Consider the following 20603-nt stretch of genomic DNA (forward strand, 5'->3'; position numbering starts at 1 on the left):
TCTGGTTTCACCACCTTTAGTCATCATTTTACTTGGGGTGTGGACATATTTGTTCCAGGAGCTTCCCCATCCTCTACAACTTATTGGAGGGATAAATTGTCCTAATGTTTTCTTCTGGTGTTTTTAACCATGAAATCTTAGACCTGGAGTAGATTTGGTTACCAAATAGCCTAAGGAGAGAGGACATAATATTTGATTTATGTAAGATCCAGGAAATGAGGAAAGGCACAGTGCCATGAGCTGTGCTTCCAGCCAGACCTTATTAACTTTCACAATTCTTTATGCAAAAGAGACAACTTCCAGGTGTTGCTAATGGAGGTATCTCATGACCTAGAGACAAAACCAGGAGCAGCTTCCTTCTATTTCTCCAAATCCAAAAACGATTACTAGGGAGTTAGACCATGGCCCAGCTCTGCTTTGAGAAAGGGAATTTTGCTTTTGAGATGATTGAAGTGCTTTAAATTCCTCAGCTGAGAAATGAGAGATGTACAGATAATGAGACACACGGAGGCTTTGCCGCATCAGACTTCATGAGCTTGGAGAACATGCAGGTGCTCTTCTGACCTCTTAGCTGTTTGTCAGGTTTCTATGACCAGGCAGGTGTTACCAGCACTAATGTTTAGGGATTCAGCTATATTTTAGCTTCATTTTTATGATCCTTTTTTTTTCCAGACAGGATCTTGCTCTGTCACTCAGGCTGGAGTGCAGTGGTGTGATCACAGCTCACTGCAGCCTCAACCTCCCTGGACACTCAGTTGATCCTCCTACCTCACCCTCCCCAGCAACTGGGACTACAGTCATGTGCCATCACGCCCGACTAATTTTTGTATTTTTTTTGTGGAGATGGAGTTTTGCCATGTTGCCAGACTGGTCTCGAACTCCTGGGCTCAAGTGATCCACCCTCCTTGGCCTCCCAAAGTGCTGGCATTACAGGCATGTGCCACCACACCCAGCCAGGATCCTCTCTTTAGTCACGTCTTTATCTCTTCATTCATGTGATGATCTTTCCTTGAGGGCCTGCTTTGTGCAAGGCATTGTGCTTGGTCCTGTGAGGGATATGGAAGTGAACGTTTCACATCTTACCCCTAAGTTGCTTACTTTAGAGGAGAAGGTAGGGCTGAGAAGAAATATCTAAAACATAAAGTGTGAAATGGCTTTGTTGAGTTTATGAGTTGCATGTAAGAAGTGAGTGGATTTTCCTATAAAAGCACAACCAAGATGATTGCTTTCTGGACAGTGAGAATGCTTAGAGCACCCAGAACTGCTTCTAAGGACTCAGAGAGAGTTGAGATGTCTGTCATAAAATGACCTTGCTGTTAGCCTTTTTCTTGGGTCAGCCACCATTGTACCCACATTCCCACTTAACATAGACCATGTCTCTCTTTATCTCACCCAAAGTTTAAATAACAGTGAAAGATGAAATCAGATTGGTGGAGACCTGGAAGCTTAATTTTCCTAATGGTTCTCTTTCCAAATTACATCTGGCCGAGGCAGGAGGATCACTTGAACCTAGGAGTTCGAGACCAGCCTTGGCAACATAGGAAGACCCTGCCTCTATAAAGATTAAAAAAAATTAGCTGGGGCCAGGTGCAGTGGCTCACATCTGTAATCCCAGCACTTTGGGAGGCCGAGGCAGGCGGATCACCTCAGGTCGGGAGTTTGAGACCAGCCTGACCAACATGGAAAAACCCCATCTCTACTAAAAATACAAAAATTAGCTGGGCATGGTGCGCATGCCTGTAATCTCAGCTACTCAGGAGGCCGAGGTAGGAGAATTTCTTGAACCCGGGAGGCGGAGGTTGCAGTTAGCCGAGATCGCGCCATTGCACTCCAGCCTGGGCAACAAGAGCGAAACTCTGTCTCAAAAAAAAAAAAAAAAAAGGAAAAAAAATAAGTTGGGCATTGTGGTAAACGCCTGTAGTCTCAGCTACTTGGGAGGCTGAGGTGGGAGGATTGCTTGTGCCTGCGAGGTTGGAGGCTACAGTGAGCCATGATCGCACCACTGCAGTCCAGCTTGGGTGACAGAGCAAGATCCTGTCTCAAAAACAAAAAGCCGGCCTGGCCAACATGGTGAAACCATGTCTCTATTGAAAATACAAAAATTAGCTGGGCATGGTGGCACGAGCCTGTAGTCCTAGCTACTTGGGAGGCTGAGCAGGAGAATTGCTTGAACTCAGGAGGCGGAGGTTGCAGTGAACCGAGATTGCGCCTCTGCACTCCAGCCTGAGCGACAGAGAGAGACTCTGTCTCAAAAAAAAAAAGCAAAAAACAAATTACATCTGAGTGTGTTTCATGTAGTTGGTGTGATCTACATCCCTCCTTTTGTTCTTATTCCGATCTTTGGTTTGGAGAGCAATTGTGAGGAGGCATGAAATGTATCTGGAGACAGCTATGAGCTGCAGCCTGCTGATTTTCATGTAATTCTTGGCTACTTGCCAGTATGGTTGGGGTTAAACTGTTTCCAGGGTAGGAAAAACACGAACCTAGCATTTTGATATGAAAACAAACAAGGCTGCTTTGTACTTGATGAAGCTCAAGTTGCAGATCCAGTGAGAGCCCATTAACTATTGGTGAAGGCCCACTGACAGTGTTGAGTTTCAGAGACCCCTGCACATTCTGGAGATAGCAGCGAATTGTTGTGCAGCCTACGAAAGTAATAAATATTTCTGCAGTGATTGTCAACAACAAAATGATTTTCTTGTTTGGGGGGTGGGGAGGCAAGAGGCAGAAACCTTAGGAAGCTATTGCAAACCAGTTTCAGCTTCTGCTACTTTTATTTCTTTCCGTTTAAAGCTGGGTGCAGTGGCACATGCCTGTAGTCCCAGTTACTCAGGAGCCTGAGGTGGGAGGCTCACTTGAGCCCAGGATTTTGAGGCTGCAGTGTATTATGATGGCCCCTGTAAATAGCCACTGCACCCCAGCCAGGGCAACATAATGAGACCCTGTCTCTCAAAAAAAATAAAAGACTGAGGCTGCACCAATGACATGGGGTGGAGTCAGGAACCTAGGACTCTTTCTGGCCCACTTTGGAGACCGAGAGCAGGATTCTGTGAGGTTGAGGTCAATGACTGGGAAAGCCCCAAAGTTCTCATCTGTATCTTCCTTCCACCTCCCCCAACCTCTGCAATAAAACAAAATCAACTCCAAGATTGACCATATTTTAGTAGTAAATATCAAACAAGCAAAATGAGGGCCTAAAATACTCCACTAAAATAGAAATTCCTATATTTGATATTCATGCTGCTACTGTAATCATCAGAAAGAAAAACTGTGCTGGTCAAAGATACTCACTCATTAGATGTGTACATGTGTAGGGCCTTGACATTCTACCCCCAACTAATCTTTGCGTCATCTTTTTCTGCCTTTGGACGTATGCCCCATGCGTCCTTGTTTCTATACTTTTATTCATGCTCTGCTCTGCGTAGTGTGCTCATTTTATCTACTGAAACCCTACGTATTATTTCAGTATCCATCTCTTTGGGGTTTTTTAGTTTGTTTGCTTTTTGAGACGAATTCTTGCTCTGTTGCCCAGGCTGACATGCATTGGCATGATCTCGGCTCACTGCAACCTCCGCCTCCTGGGTTCAAGCGATTCGTTCTCCTGCCTCAGCCTCCCAAGTAGCTGAGTTTACAGGCATGTGCCACCATGCCCGGCTAATTTTTATATTTTTAGTAGAGGCTGGTTTTGCCATGTTTGCCAGGCTGGTCTTGAACTCCTGATCTCAGATGTTCCACCCACCTTGGCTTCCTAAAGTGCTTGAGCCATTGCGCCTGGCATTAGTTTTTTTTTTTTTTTTTGAGACAGAGTCTCGCTCTGTCCCCCAGGCTGGAGTGCAGTGGTGTGATCTCGGCTCACTGAAAGCTCCACCTCCCAGGTTCATGCCATTCTCCTGCCTCAGCCTCCCAAGTAGCTGGGACTACAGGTGCCTGCCACCACGCCCGGCTAATTTTTTGTATTTTTTAGTAGAGACGGGGTTTCACCGTGTTAGCCAGGATGGTCTTGATCTCCTGACCTCGTGATCCACCTGCCTCAGCCTCCCAAAGTGCTGAGATTACAGGCTTGAGCCATCGCGCTTGGCCTCGTTTGTTTTTCAAGAGAAAAGGTCTCACTCTGATACCCAGGCTAGAGTGCAGTGGTATAATCACAGCTCACTACAACCTCAACTTCTTGGGCTCAAGTGATCCTCCTGCCTCAGCCTACTGAGTAGCTGAACCTACAAGGTGTGCGCCGCCATGCCTGGCTAATTTCTTAATTTTTGTAGAAACAGGGTCTCCCTATGTTGCTCAGGCTGGTCTTGAAATCCTGGCCTCAAGTGATCATCCCACATCAGCCTCCTGAAGTGTTGGGGAACCACTGTGTTCAGCTCTTGATAAAATTTTCTTTGAAAACAAAAACCTTCTTTGGCCATTCTGTCCCTCAACAGCATCCCTTCTTTGTTTTCTTTTTTCTTTTCTTTTTTTTTTTTTACTGGAAGCTGAGAGGATCATCCAGCATCTCTTCTTTGAGCTCCTCTTGTGTCACTGTGTTTGTCCCTCGCCTCACCATGTTTATCATAGAGTGCGTATGTTTGTTTCTGTGTAACTAACTAAATAAATCCTCCAGGGCAAGACTGATTCATCCAATAGTACATCTTTGTTATCCCCATAGCACATCCTGGGTGGACTGGATGCAACTGTAAATATCAGGTCACAAGTAAGGGGGAAGTGACAATTAATATCAAAATCCTATCTGCATATGTGTCCAAGCCATTTTGGAGTCGTACAGACCTGGTTGAGATTCTGGCTGCACTGCCTATTAGGTGTGTGTCCTTGAACGAGTTACCTAACGTCACTGTGTAAAATATGAGATGTCACCATCTGTTGGAATCTTCCCTCTCTGAAATACATGATTTGATGTTTAGCAAAGGATTACATACTGCAGTTAAGAACCGTTTACCTAACTCTCTTTCCTGAAAGACTCAGTAGTAGGAAAGCACCATGGGTTTTAATAGATACCTTGTGGAAGAGATAAGCTCTGTGACTTGTAAAACGCCTTGTCCTGCCCAGAAGCAGGAGAGGTGTGTGTTTTCTTGCCTCAGCAGGCCTGCTACATGCCTGCCTTTGTCCAGCCCCAGGACACAGATAAAGCTAGTGTTCTTGGTTTCTAGCAGTTAAGCAACCTATAGTGTTTCTGCCTGGCAGAGTTCTGGGTTTGGGATTTATCCCCTTGCATTCCCCAAAATTATTACTTCAGGATTCTTTTGTTAATGCCTAGCCTCACACCCATGATATGAAGATGTCTCAGTTTAACTTTTGTTGTGACACTCATGTTGGTTTGAGGTTTGAGTTAGTATTCATTCTCTCCTTTCTTGAGTTAGAACTCTGAGGCATTTAAATGGGTGTGTGCCCAAACCGGAGAAAGATAAGAAAGATCTCTTATCTTAGACATTCTGTGTCTGCCCAGCAGCCTCTGCTCAAAGCTCCTGGAAATAAAATGGCCTTATGCCTGGAGATTATCTCCTACCCTAGAAGCCTGGCAGTTACTGTCCTGTTCTGACAAACTCTCTTTCTTCAGATCCCTTGATTGTAAAATAAGATACCCCTAGACCTTCAGCCCTAGTCGCCGTCAGCCTCAGTTGACCAGATGGCAAGGGTGTGGGAACAGCTCACCAGGTTCCCAAGAGCCATGTCCTAGGAAGGTCTCCAGCCTATTCCTTGTGTGTGGATCTGTTGTGCATTAGGAACAGATGAGAACTTTAGGGCTTTCCCAGTCATTGACCTCATAGAACCTTGCTTTCCAAAGTGGGTCAGAAGGACCCTAGGACCCTGACTTCACACTCCAGAACACCACCATCATATCCAGTGTGCATGGCAGTCTCATAAACAGGGTTCCAGAGCGCTGACCAGGGACCTGCCTGTCTGCTTAACATTCACCTGACCCTCAGTTCTGGTTTTTGCTATTTGTTTTTTCCTTGTTTGTAACTTCTGATATTCTAATAGCTGACGCCTGTGTGTTCATAAAGGAAAGAGCCTGTGGAGCCAGAGTCTTCACTCAAATCCTTGCTGTCTCACAGCCAGCTGTGTGACCTTGGGCAAGTTACATAAACCCCATTTGCCTCCATTTCTGTAACTGAGTAATAGGGATGGTAATAGCCACATCATAGGGTTGTTGTGGCTGTGAGATACTTAGCATGGAGTCTGGCTCATGGTCAGGGTTGAACAAATGATTATCTCTCCCCTACCCCACCCCAGAATTTAAAGATTATAAATATATAGACTGCCTACAAAAATGTTGCCAAAAGATACTTAAACAAATTTTCTACAGTAAAAGAATGAATTCAGGTAGCTGTGAGCATGTATGTTTTTGCAGTATGTCTTAAATTAATCCGGTAAGGCACAGTGGTTCGTGCCTGTGATGTCAGCATTTGAGGATGCTGAGGTGGGAAGATTGCTTGAGGCCAGGGATTCGAGACCAGCTTGGGTAACATAGCAAGACTCCCTATTTAAAATAAAATTTTAGGGAGGCACGGTGGCTCAGTCCTGATGTCCTGGCTCATAAGGAGGCGAGGTGAAGCGTTCGAGACCAGCCTGGGCAACATAGGAAGCCCTCATCTATAACGACAGAAAAAATTTTAAATAAAAAATTAAAAAGTTAATCTGAGGCCAGACATGGTGGCTCATGCCTGTAATCCCAGCACTTTGGTTGAGGTCAGGAGTTCGAGACCAGCCTGGCCAACATGGTGAAACCCCATCTCTAATAAAAAGACAAAAATTAGCTGGGAGTGGTGGCGCACGCTTGTAGTCCCAGCTACTTGGGAGTCTGAGGCAGGGGGATCGCTTGAACCTGGGAGGCAGAGGTTGCAGTGAGCCAAGATCGTGCCACCACACTCCAGCCTGGTTGACAGAGTGAGACTCTGTCTCAAGAAAAAAAAAAAAAAGTTAATCTGAATCCAAAGGGTAGTATTTCCAGCAGTACTATCTCTGGGGGTTCTCTGAACTGCAGAGGAGGAGACTGCCTCGGTAGAAGGATATCTCAGATGCTGCTTGGGGCCATAAGTAGTTGTTAATCTGCAACATTTTTTTTTTTTTTGAGACGGAGTCTCGCTCTGTCACCCAGGCTGGAGTGCAGTGGCACAATCTCAGCTCACTGCAAGTTCTGCCTCCCGGGTTCACTCCGTTCTCCTGCCTCAGCTCCCAAGTAGCTGGAACTATAGGCGCCCGCCACCACGCTGGTTAATATTTTGTATTTTTAGTAGAGACGGGGTTTCACCATGTTAGCCAGGATGGTCTTGATCTCCCGACTTCGTGATCCACCCGCCTCTGCCTCCCAAAGTGCTGGGATTACAAGCGTAAGCCACTGCGCCCGGCCTTTTTTTTTTTTTTTTTTTTTGAGACAGTCTCGCTCTGTCGCCCAGGCTGGAGTGCAGTGGCATGATCTCAGCTCACTGCAGCCTCCATCTCCCAGGTTCAAGTGATTCTCCTGCTTCAGTCTCCCAAGTAGCTGGGACTACAGGTATGTGTCACCATGCTTAGCTAATTTTTCTATTTTTAGTAGAGATGGGGTTTCCCCATGTCGATCAGGCTGGTCTGGAACTCCTGACCTCAGGTGATCTGCCTGCCTTGGCCTCCCAAAGTGCTGGGATTACAAGCATGAGCCATGCTTTTTTTTTTTTGAGACAGAGTCTCGTTCTATCGCTCAGGCTGGAGTGCCGTGGTGTGATCTTGGCTCACTGCAACCTCTCCCTCCTGGGCTCAAGTGTCCCTCCCACCTCAGCTTCCCAAGTAGCTGAGACAACAGGCATGTGCCACCATGCCCAGCTAATTTTTGTATTTTCTGTAGAGATGGGGTTTTGCCATGTTGCCCAAGCTGGTTTTGAACTCCTGGGCTCAAGCAATCTGCCCACCTCAGCCTCCCAAAGTACTAGGATTACAGGCATGAGCCATGGTGCCCAGCCAACCTGCAACATTTTGACAACATAATCCTGCTTAATTCTAATTTAGTATGACTTCCTTTTTTTTTTTTTTTTAAGTTGGTGAATTCAGCATTGAATTTAATTCTGCATTGGCAGGCGGATGACTAAAGTCATTTGAAGAAGGATTTACCCTACCTTTGGCTCATCATGTATGAGGCTGGATCACGTACATAGGAGAACCCATTTTTTCAGGCTAGCAGAAATTGTTAATGATCATCTTGCTTTTCAAATGGCAAAGCTGACTCCTTTGTCACTAGGTTGTAGTAATATTTGTATAACATGGCAGAAAGTGAACTCACTTTCCTGGGAGTGCCTGAATTTGCCAACTCAATCTCTTTTTCTCCTCACCCCTCAGATATCAGCGCTTAGTGAACGTTAGTGAGGGGCTGTAGGCAAGAAGTTGATAGAAAGAAGCTGTTGTCAGCAGTCACTTTTTTAGAATATATTGTATTGTACTAGGTGTAATGCCTTGGGTTAAATGCTGCTTTGCACACAAGAATTTATAATCTGTGAGAAGATAAAAATAGACGAATGCTGATTAGAAACACTGTCTTGGGTAGCATCATAAAAGGATGATTCATTAGGAAATCAGGAAGTCTATAATGCAATTTTGATCATTTAGGTTGTATTTTTACAAGTTTTTTTTTTGGATTTCTAGTAATTTTGTTGCAATTCCACTTCTGAGATCATCACTGATGAATATTATTTAGAATTATGGGGCCAAGCTTAGTGGCTCATGCCTGTAATCTTAACACTTTGAAAGGCTGAGGCAGGAGGATCACTTGAGGACAAGAGTTCAAGCCTGGACAGCATAGTGAGACCCTGTCTCTACAAAAAAATAAAAATTAAAAAAACTTAGCTGAGTGTGGTGGCGTGGTGGCATGTGCCTGTAGTGCCAGCTTTTTGGGAGGGTGAGGCAGGAGGATCACTTGAGCCTAGGGTGACAGAACAAAACCCTATCTCTTAAAAAAACAAAACAAAAAAAAAAAGGAAGGAAGAAAAATATGGAACACTTCATAGCCCATTAGAGCAAGGTTTATTGTGTGTTTTGGTCATAGTGGCATCCCCAGTGCCTAAAACAATGCCTGGCACACTGTAGGCATTCAGTGAGCGTGGAGTGAGTGAATGAATGGTACACTTATGCCATGGCACTCTTTCTGGAGAATTTCAGGTGCCAGTCTGTCTTGTTAGATCAGTGCAGATTACATTGCCCATGAGGGGATGAGGATGCTGTTTCCATCAGTTTGATTGCCAAAGTTAGTGCTGCGTATGTTTTGTGGTTCTCAGTGGTTGCCAGGGAACTGAGGAAGTGAAAGGAAGGGGTTGAAAGCAGCCTTATTGCTGTTCCCTGGGCGGCTGTGCCTTGATGTCCAGCCTTGTCTGTATGGCAGTTTGGCCTGGTTGTGAGAGTGGTGACAAGGCCTGGGATAGACTGACCATGTCTTGAGAATATGTATGTGCTGAAGAATGGCTTCCCAGTCCCCAAACACCAGCAGCAGCAGGAGCCACTTCTTTTACACATCAGCCACCTTTTCCTCTAGCAATGAAGCTGTGATCCATTCTTTCAGTGAGTCTCAAGGAAATGGCTCAGCCAGTTTGGCACATTCATTTTCTTGTCAGGAAAGTCAATGTGACCTTGACCATCAGTGGGGACCTGCGGTAAACACGTTGTGTGTCTGGCTGGATTCTAATGATCAAACAGTGCTTTTGGCACCTCACTGTGCTGTACGTGTCATGTGCTCCTAATTTATTGTCCTAGGTTGGGGGTTATAGGTACTAATTTGCAAGAATCATTTCTGACTTACATGGATCATGCCCAGCACAGTGCCACTACCATGGAGGCCTTGGATAAGTATCATGAAAGAAAATTGTTGCAGAAAATGAAAGGAAAGATGAAATATACTTGCTTTGAGTCCTGGACAGTGTAATTAATTTGTAGCCGAGGAAGTTATTGAAAAGTAACTTTTTGTAATCCCAGCACTTTAGGAGGCTAAGGTGGGCAGATCACTTGAGCCCAGGAGTTCAAGACCAGCCTGGGCAACATGGCGAAACCCCATCTCTACACAAAAAAACAAAAATTAGCTGCGCATGGTAGCACATGCCTGTGGTACCAGCTCCTTGGGAGGCTGAGGTGGGAGGATCGCTTGAGCTCGGAAGGCAGAGGTTGCAGTGAGTCAAGATCATCACACCACTGTACTCCAGCCTGGGTAACAGAGTGAGACCCTATCTCAAAAAAAAAAAAAAAAAAAAAAGTAACTTTGGATTTATAAAGCTCCTCTGAAGATTGTTCTCCTTGAGTCATCTCTGGAAATCCAAACCCAAACATGGACCTTTTGTGCTGTGCCAGTGTTGTCTTTGGTAGAGGATTCAGGCCCAGGGAGAGCTGCTGTGACCTCCTGTTTCAGGGAGGGTAGCCAGAAGGGATTTGGCTTACACCACCGACTAGGGAAAGTCAGAGCAGGACACCATCCCCAGGGCCCTTGCTTGTGCAAAGCTTGCGTTAGAGAACTCTTTTCTCCCTGAGCTGAACTTAGTGAAGAAAGCACGACAAACCTAAGGCGGTGAACTTTTCCGAACCAAGAGTTGGTTTAAATATAGATAATCTGCCTTTCTGGCAACTTGGAGGCTGCGGTGGGACTTGTTGTACCTTTTATAAGACAAGTGAGGAAAGATGTTGGCACCTGTACTTGCGCAGTTTGTTTATGAAATATAAACTCTCCGGTGGAAGCGAGGGCTCGAAAGGTCAGTGTCCAAGGTAGCGTGTCGTACCTTAGCTGGGGAAAAGGTGCCTCTCCAAGTCCCCCCTGCGAATTGCCTCATTCCCTAGAGAAAGTTGGGACAGCCAGGCTTCATGTCCTGTTATTTACTGAGCACCGACTCTGGCAGGGGTGGGGGTGGAAAAGTTTCTGTGAAACTGACAGACACTGGACTTGATTTTCTTTCCCAGGGAGGAGGAACAATACTCTAGGAGCTACAAAGTCAGTCCTTATTCAGAGCAGTGTTCCTCTTTTCAGCTTTAGAGACTTGATTTATGTACCCCCCAGCCTGCTTAGAGCCAAGGGGTTGCAGCAGCCTGCTCCCATCTGCAGCCCCCACCATCCTCCCACAGTGGGCTCTGGCTCTAGGTGGGTCCAGGGCTGGGCATTGCGGGTCTGCAGCACATCCTCCTCAGTATTCCAGCGCAGCTGTCTGAAGTTTTTTCTGCTGCGCCTGAACTGATGTCATTTCCCCCTTGGCAGACAGCTTCGGCTTTGCTGCGTCTGAATTATGTCACGAGAAGGTGGGGGTGGGCCAGAGCCAGGCAGGGGGAGTAGCGAGGAGAGCAGGAGACAGTGTGCCTGCTCGGTCCCAGGACTCTGTTTACTTTGTCTGCTTTGCTAAAGAAGGCCGGTGAACCAGGACCACCGCATACACAGGCCCACCAGGGGCAATGCTCATTCCAAGACCTTAACTTTTAAGAGCCCTTTGTTCCATCGTTAGTGTGGACGATGCTCTTGCAGGATGCCTTTCCTTTTGGGTCTTAGACAGGTAATTGTTTCTGCACGGATCGGGTTTGGAAGGGAAGAAGGGGTGGGAGCTTGTTTATTGTACTACTGCTTTGGGTGGAGGGAATATTTTAGCAAATGCCTCTCAGTTAGACCAGGCCAGCTCCCACACAGAACTTTCCAGTCTCCCTTCTTGTTTGCTAGTTGCTCCTTACTTTCAGAGCCACCGTGTTCTTAACCCTCTACGTCCCCGAGGTTTCTCTAGGGCTGACCAGTTCTGATTTTCCATCAGACACTGTAAAACTGCTTTGGAAACTTCACGGAGAAACAGCTGAAGAATGGGGCTGGGGAAGGGGAGAGGCAGAGTGCGATTCTTGCTCCAAACCCCTTTTATTCCTTCTCCATTTTGATTTGGCTAGTTAGTGGAGATTTCCTCACAGTCCTCTGGTTCTGAAGGGACTCTGTGTTGGGGGTGGGGTGAGGGCTCCGTTCTTCTTTTAAAGGAAAGGCTTTCTTCCTTTCAAGCATGTGCCTGGGGCTGTGCAGCTGAGGGACGTCCCCGACGCCTCAGGGGAAGGGGTGTGGAATTGACCTCATTTTGGCCTTACTGACCAGTTTTTCAAAAAGACCCCTGTGGCAGAGACTTGATTGCTCGGTGAGCCGCCCTTTGAAGTGGGAGCACTGCATTCATTCCAGCCGGTAAAGCAGTGTGGAATGAGAGAACAGTAGCAAGCCACCAACTGCTGTCTGCTGAGAACACAGCTGTTGCCAACTATTTGTTCCACGGCTTCTGAGAGTCGGACACCCCCACCCCCTCTTCGTCTGAGAGGCATGTCTGTATCGGAATGTGTAACTGTAACCAGCAGCTGCTGGCCATAAGGGGTGGGGAGGGAGCACACACCCTCTGCTGCCTGTTCCTGGGTGAGGAAAAGCCACAGATGAGCTCACAGCAGAAGCCCTAGAGGGGAGCTGCTAGGGACCACTGGTTGCCCTCACTCTGAGAAAAGTGCTAGGTGGGCAACTCTCCCTTGAGTTGCCTACAGTTCTGTTCAAAGGAAGCTCCTCTGAAAAGCCCCAAACATTCCATTACAGCTCTTGTTATCTTCAGAGTGTTGCGTTGACACAGCTGATGGGCAGAGAGGTGACCACTCTGAACATCCCTTCTGCCCCCACAAGAAAGGCTGTCCTTTTTTTTTTTTTTTTTTTTTTTGAGATGGAGTCTCACTCTGTTGCCCAGGCTGGAGTGTAGTGGCGTTAGCTCACTGCAACTTCTGTCTCCTGGGTTCAAGCAATTCTCCTGCCTCAGCCTCCTGAGTAGCTGGGATTACAGGCATGTGCCACTATACCCGGCTAAGTTTTGTATTTTTAGTAGAGACGGGGTTTCGCCATGTTGGTCTGACTGGTCTCGAACTCCTGACCTCCGGTGATCCGGCCACCTCGGCCTCCCGAAGTGCTAGGATTACAGGCGTGAGCCACTGCGCCTGGCCAGAAAGGCTGCCCTTTTAACCTATGGGCAGAGTGAGCCCTGGAGAGGATTTCAAGCAGTGTTGGAAATAGGATGAAGCTGGATGAAGCGTCTCATGCTGTGTCAGCAGGCTGGTAGGGTGAAAACTGCCTAACAGAGTGGAAAGAGTGGGCTGGGAGCTGGAAAGACCTGCGTTCATATCCCAGCTTCCCTGGGGTCTTGGGCAGGCCCTTAACTGTTCTGAACCTCATCTCTGAGGTCACACAGGGATTCCACGAAAGAATGTATGTGAACGTTAGCACCTTGGCTTGTAGAGAGTAGACATAACTCTTACTTTGATCTACTCATTCCCAAAGGATGCAACACTGCAGGGGTGCAGGAAACGAGAAGCGAAGGGACTGATACCTTGACAGGAGCCAGGTGTGCTGGGCAGGAGCCCACAGCCAGGGGAGTGAGCTCTTGCATCTGTAGTCAGTGACTGCCATTGTGCAGTGACGTACAGCTGGGAGGCCACCTCTTACTCTACCGAGACACTGTTAATCTTATATACTGAGGTGGCAAGAGGGCGAGGGCTTGTGTCCAGTTACTTGGACATGTAGTGAGAGAATGAAGCAGTGGGTAGCATTAAACTCTTCAAGGAGAGTGAAGGGTTGGGATGGTTGTTTTGGGAAGGATCTGAGAGGATCAACAGCAGGTGAACCTTTAGCTCTTGTGTCTGAACAGTTGCCTGGTGGAAGGCAGAATTTAGAAGACCTCCGAAGGCCCTTCCTGCCCTAGGCTTCTGTGACTCAGATGTTGCCTGTACAATCTTGGAGTAGTTTTGGTTACATATTTTGTATATTTCTAGTATTTTCTGTCAGACAGTGTAACTATGTTCTTTATTGGAGCCATGTAGCCTTCTAAAGATCACTTGGTGATAATTCTGTTTAAGAAAAAATGACACATAATGCACACACACACACATAAAATTCATCTTTATCGTACATATGTATGTACTTTGATTTATTTTTTTCCCTTAATCCATATGATTATTTTTTCCCCTTAATCCTGTGTCTTATGTGGTAGGATTATTCTGTTTGTACAGAGGTGCATGCTGAGGCTTAGAGAAGTTAAGCCATTTGCCCAGCATTGCTCAATTGTCTAGAGAAAGGGTAATTGAAGATTTTTGTTGCTGTTTTTTAACTTGAGTCTTTCCCAAATCCTGGATTTTTCTCACTACCTAGACTGTGCGGCTCAATGTCTGAGAGTAGAGTATGATTAATGCATTGTTCTCCTTGGGGCATGTTTCTTTCTAGCCTGCCTAGGTAGGAGATAAAATGCTGCTTACCCCTTAATCCCAGCTTTTCAGGAGGCTGAGGCAGGAGAATCGCTTAAACCCGGGAGGGGAAGGTTGCAGTGAGCCAAGAGGCCCCACCATTGCACTCCAGCATGGGCGACAAGAGCGAGACTCCATTTCAAAAAAAAAATCATTCTTGTTGAGTCTCGTTCTTGTCACCCAGGCTGGAGTGCAATGGTGCGATCTCAGCTCACTGCAACCTCTGCCTCCTGGGTTCAAGCCATTCTCCTGCCTCAGCCTCCCAGGTAGCTGGGACTACAGGCATGTGCCACCACGCCCAGCTAATTTTTTGGGTATTTTTAATAGACATGGGGTTTCACCATGGCTGGCCAGGCTGATCTCAAACTCCTGACCTCAAGTGGTCCGCTCGCCTCGGCCTCCCAAAGTGCTGGGATTATAGACATGAGCCATCAGGCCCGGCCAAAAAAAATGTAGATTCTTTATGTCTGGGCCAAGGTCCCAGAATATGCATTTCTGTGAAGTTCCCCAGGTGTTTCTGATCCCGGTTGTTTCCGGCCACACTTTGAGAGACTGTCCTCCAGAGCTGGGCAGCATGGAAATAATTACAAGCCAGCATGCTGAGACTACAACAGAGGAACGCCCAGGGACTGGGAGAGCAGAGCGTGGGGGCAGGTATCTGAATCAGGCTAGGAGAGGCTTTCCTGAGAAGCCGATATCTGATCTGACTCTTGAAGGATGAGGAGGAGAGTTTACCAGACATGTGAGTTGGGGAAAGAGCATTCCGGACAGATCAGGTTGGGAGAGTTGTTTTTGTTTTCTTCTGCAGATGACAAGGGAAGCTGTCATTCATCTCTTGAGTCTTGGCATTGAATTTGCCTGGGGCAAGATAAGGACCTTAGTTCACCAGGTATGGGTGTCTTTTATGGATACCAAGAAGGAGGAAGACCTCAGGGCCCTTCTGTCTAATAATGAGCATGGCATGATTTCAGTGTCTGTAAAGGGCAGATAAACTGTAGGATGTATTAGTTCTTTCATGCAAGGGACAGTTAGACAGCTCATGGAAGCTACAGTGTTGACTAAAAAAAATGCTTTTTGTGCTTAGATGAGCCAGAGCTCAGAAGAAGATAGTCACCTGGTGAACTTTTTGGGTATGGCACTATATACCAAATTTTAGATATAACAAACAATTAGGCATGCTATCCCTTTATTATCTGACAAGATCAGAAAATAGGTTTTCTGGTTAAGAGAAATTCCATTATGTGTACCTAACAAAGGGATTACTAATTTTCGGAGAACAGTATTGCAACAGAATGTTCTTAGTCATGATTTGAACGAATTCTATTTCATGTTTATCCAGAAGATATTGATTGGGTAATGCCGAAGGTTTCTTAGGAGCAACACTCAGCATCTGAAAAGTCCTGTGCACCTGTTCTACCCAAAGCATGTTGTGGATACAAAGAGGTATAAACTCCATCCCTGCCGTCAAGGGGTTTACAGTCAGGTAGGGAAAGTAGAATAAGTGCACAGGTAATGAGGACATTCTGCAGGTGGTAGCAAATGACATTAGAAAAGAATAGAATGCCGCAGTTCAGAGGTGTGAAGAGGCAACCCTTCTGCAGGTGGCCCTTCCCACAGTCCAATCCAGTAGTATCAGTTGTTGCACTATAGGTGCTAGGTGTGTGGAAGGACCAGTGGGTGGTAAGTTCTAGTTGATGGAATGCAGGCTAGATCCATTAAGACACTAATTTTACATCTTGCACCTTGGAATATTGCCTTTCTCAGTGGGAAAGACCCATTGTCCTCCAAGTTGTCCACACCAGTGAGATGGGATGATCCCTGATACTGGAAATGAATAATACCCATCAAAGCCCTCTTAGGGTCCCTTTTCCAGGTTGGAATTTGTCATGGAAAGAGGCACAGGGGGCAACTCCTGGCCCAAGGGGCTGTTTGTATTTTTGAAAGGGTGAGCTGGTCCCTGGGCTGATGCCGAATGTGACAAGGCAACTAGAATGTTGCATGGTACTTACTCCCTGGGCATAGGAAGTGGCTTTAGAGTCTCACAAGGAGAGCAGTGGAAAGGCTGTGTGATAGCCAGCTAAAGCTGCAGGGTGGAGCCATGACTGTGGAGAGGGAAGGGGGGGAATTGCCGGCTTCCAATTTAACCCCTCAACTGCTGAATGTTAGCCAGCATTGACTTGGGGTATTTATTATTTCACCACAGCGGCCACCCATGAGGGAGGAGGTCTTATCTCCTTTTTGCTGTAAGGAAACTGAAACCCAGGGAGAAGTTATCTGTTCCAGAACCCAGGGCTAATGTGTGGCAGGAGGGGCCTGGAGTGCAGGTCTTCTTGGTGTCTGTCTGCCCCTGCCCGTTGCTCTGGCTTGGTACCCATATCCACAGTCCACTGCAGGCCTCCTCCTCCCTGCCTGCTCTGTGCACAGCAGAGGACCGAATGTTGACTACCAGTTGCTGTTACCCTCGGGCCCAACCTCTTTCCACCAGGTTGAGGACAAATTAAGCAAGATCTTGCTTGGAAGGGAACTAGCTGTATATAGCAGCAAACACCAAGGTGACACTTGTTTGTGCTACCAAAAGTTGAAGCCAGAATCTTTATCTAAACTGATTTGTGAAAGTCTTGTGACAGCTCCACAGAACACCTCATTTCCCTACTGTCACCACAGGTGAGAAAGGTGGTGCTTACGCAAGCCCTTTCAGGTTAATTTTTTTTGGGGGGGGTGGGGGGAGGGATGGAGTCTCGCTCTTGCTCTGTCACCCAGACTGGAGTGCAGTGGCGCCATCTTGGCTTACTACAACTTCTGCCTCCCAGGTTCAAGGAATTCTTGTGCCTCAGCCTCCCAAGTAGCTGGTAGCACCTGCCACCATGCCCAGCTAATTTTTCTATTTTTAGGAAAGATGGAGTTTCACCATGTTGGCCAGGTTGGTCTGAAACTCCTGACCTCAGGTGATGCACCTGCCACGGCCTCTCAAAGTGCTGGGATTACAGGTGTGAGCAACTGTGCCTGGCCTCAGGTTAATTTTTGAACCCCCAACCATCTCTGTTGAAAGAAGCTGCTTTTTTTTTTTTTTTTTTTTTTTTGAGGAACGTGGCTTGTTTTTCATTGCATCTCTGTTATCAGAGCAAAGAGAAAGTGTACTGGACAGTAACTTAGTGGAAAAGAGGACTGTGCCTGATGATTTTGAAACATTATCCAGGATGGAGCCAAAGAAAACAGTCACTTCCTCCAGTGATAGCCCATGAGTTTGACCCGCCCCCTCCCACCCCTTTTCCATGAAGAGGTAAATTTTAGTCCAGGAAAACAGAATACTTTGGGGCTATTTAAAAAAATGCTTTGAAATCCCTTCTTCTGCCCTAATTCCTTAGCACTAGTAAGATACTAGTTTCTTACCTCTTCCTCCCTAGGGCTTCTTGACTCTTATTTCTTGCTAATTTGTAGCAACAGTGGGTTGAAAGAGCCCTGAGAATGGACCTGCCTGAGCCATTTCTGTGCCCCTCTGTAGCCATTGTTTCTCTGGGCAGAGCTCACCTGAACTTGAACCCCAGACCTCACAAGAGGCTTCTATTGCTGGTTGCTGGAAATGGTGATAAAATCCTGTGAGGGGAGGGGCAGTGCGGGGAAGGAGACTTGGCTTTGGGAATGGCTGGAGTGTGACATACTGACTTCTTTTCCTGAAAGTGGCTCAGGGTTTGCCGGGACTGTGTTGCACATAAGACTTCGGTTTCCTCTGGCATTGCATCAAGGAGGCCAGAGTATTTATTATTGTTTGGTTTTCTTGCTTAACACACAAGACTTAAGGATCTCCCAACTGTGATGCACGGTCTCGATGTGGTTTCAAATACTGTCCAATTGATCTTGTGGTTTCCATCGAGGGTGTGAAATCCCTGGTTACCCACCAGGCAGGCAGTGGTGTGAATACCTGTGATCTCCCACCCCTCTGGGTGTGGTTCTGGAGTGCCATGGGAAGTTAGGACAGGCTGGGGCGGACCGCCAGCACAAATAGAACATACCGTCATTCCTGCGTCTCTGTGTAAGGTTCCAGATTCATGGGCCAGGCTCGGCTTGTGCTGGGTTACTGTAAACCAGGATGAGAGAGCCACAGCCAGAGAGCCACGGTTCATTCTCGCACTGGTCATGTGAAAATCACACCCCCACAGCCTTGCCTTAGGCTTTGAAGGACCCCTTCATGCTGCTGCTTGTACCATGTAGCTAAGAGGCATGAGGGATGACCAGCTCCTATGGTTACTTGACTCAGCGGTCGCTAGGTTCAGGACTTTGTGAAGGGTTTTTGGCCAGGGTAGGTATGCTTGTGAGACTGACATCAGTCCTGCCCACGGGGAATTTAGAGCGGGGTGGTGGCAGGGAGTCTGTGAGGCACTCGGAGAACAAGACTGGCTAAAACACGGTTCTGTACAAAATATTGTGCTGCAGTTTGGCTAAAACAGGGGCTCTAAACTGGGACAGCTTTGCCCTTCCCCCATAGGGGACATTTGGCAGTGTCCAGACATGGTTAGCTGTCACAGCTAGGGGAGTAGGAAGTTGCTACTGGCATATCTAGTTAATAGAGGCCAGGGATGTTGCTAAACATCCTACAATGTACAGTTCAGTCCCGTATGACAAATAATTACCTGACTCCAAATGTCAGTAGGGCTAAGGTGGAGAAACCTTGGGGGAGAAACCACAGACTCATAGTAGTCCACTCCGCTTGGGAAGCAGGAGTCACAGGACTGAGGGAAGAAGTACCATATTGTTTTAATAAAGGGGAAATAGGTAGAGCTTTCCTGCTGCCTTCTAAGCAATGTGTGTTCATTATCTGCCCAGAAATTTAGAATTTTCGCATTGGTTGTTCCTTTAATCACTAGGTACTCTGTCTTATCAATGACAGGTACAGAGTCATTTTTTGTGGGCCAGTAGATATGACCAAGCCCATCTGAAATATGGATATGACCAAGTCCATCTGAAAAGTCGGATGGAACTGACGTTTCATCTCTTACTCAAATAACCTGAATTACAACCCCCCAGGAGGAGAGGATCTCAGTGGTACCCAAATGACTTTATACATACAACTTAAAGAAAAATTAGGCATAGTTATTTTAGCAGCAGCCCATATTTCAAGCCAGGTACCTATTGCTGTGGGTTGGGTTTATTGTAATCTATCATTAGTAACATACTAACACCCCCACTCCCCCAAGGTTTTCTACATCACTGAAGTCTATTTTAACCTTAAAGTCCAAGCTCTCAGAGTTCCAAAAGTTCTTGTTTCTTTTTTTTTTTTTTTTTTGAGACAGAGTCTTGCTCTGTCGCCCAGGCTGGAGTGCAGTGGCACAATCTTGGCTCACTGCAAGCTCTGCCTCCTGGGTTCACGCCATTCTCCTGCCCCAGCCTCCCAAGTAGCTGGGACTACAGGCGCCCGCTACCACACCCGGCTAATTTTTTGTATTTTTAGTAGAGACGGGGTTTCACCGTGTTAGCCAGGATGGTCTCGACCTCCTGATCTCGTGATCTGCCCACCTCGGCCTCCCAAAGTGCTGGGATTACAGGCGTGAGCCACCGCGCCCTGCCAAGTTCTTGTTTCTTTAAAGTTTTTCTGTCTTTTGGAGACACAGCCTCTGGATTCTGAAGACTTCTTTTATCCTGTGCCTGTTTGCAGTGAGACCCTTGTTAATGTGACCCCTTGTCAGAGTCAGAAGTAAACAGTTCCCTTGAGCAGTGTTTAACTTTTTGCTGGCAATACATCTCTGGTGCTGGTCCCAAGACAGACAACCACACAAGGCAAGTCCCATTATGATCTTCTTTGCTCCCAGCAGGTCTGCTGCAGTGGGATGGAACTCCTGAGGAAAAAAAAAAGGGGGATTAAATTTAGAATTATGCTTAAAATGAGGAATGAGATGTGGCATATGCCTTTCTCAAATGAAACTGGCGAATCTCTTCTCAAGCACATCAGCAACAAATTAACTTGTACCTTTAATATTTCAGATCCTTTTGAAAACTATACCTCTTTCTTCTTTTGAGGCAAAGAAGTGGGTATTCTATTTGACTAAGAGCTATTTTCAAGATACAGTAAAGACTGTTGAGCTAGAGCCCAGTTACAGAAAGGATAAGGAATCAAAATCAGAAGATCAGGGTTTTGACAGTCCCAATTCTGTCATATTCAATCTTAGTCTAAGTGTCATTTCTTTATAAGATAGGGGGGCAGTAGCGCCTCTTCAAAGACCCTTGCAGTTCTTTTTTTTTTTTTTTTCTTTTGAGACAGAGTCTTACTCTGTCACCCAGGTTGGAGCACAGTGGCATAATCATGACTTACTGCAGCCTCCACTTCCCAGGCTCAAGCGATCATCCCACCTCAGCCTCCCGAGTAGCTAGCACCTTAGGTGCATGGGACCATA

General features: G+C 46.6%; 1 protein-coding gene across 2 annotated transcripts in view; it reads left to right on the forward strand.

Annotated features, from left to right (window-relative positions):
* The window catches only part of WBP1L (WW domain binding protein 1 like), a 75189-nt gene that overhangs the window by 20661 nt on the left and 33925 nt on the right, over positions 1 to 20603 (forward strand). The window contains exon 1 of one of the 2 annotated variants that reach the window (XM_003825527.5): positions 11252 to 11480. The exons of the other annotated variant lie outside the window; for it this stretch is intronic. Within the exon in view, the coding sequence (XP_003825575.1) occupies positions 11454 to 11480 (27 nt within the window). The 5' untranslated portion in view covers positions 11252 to 11453. Of the gene's footprint in view, positions 1 to 11251; positions 11481 to 20603 lie in introns of those variants that run through there. 2 annotated transcript variants of the gene reach the window in all.

Source organism: Pan paniscus, chromosome 8, assembly GCF_029289425.2.
Source record: "Pan paniscus chromosome 8, NHGRI_mPanPan1-v2.0_pri, whole genome shotgun sequence".
Lineage (NCBI taxonomy): Eukaryota > Metazoa > Chordata > Mammalia > Primates > Hominidae > Pan > Pan paniscus.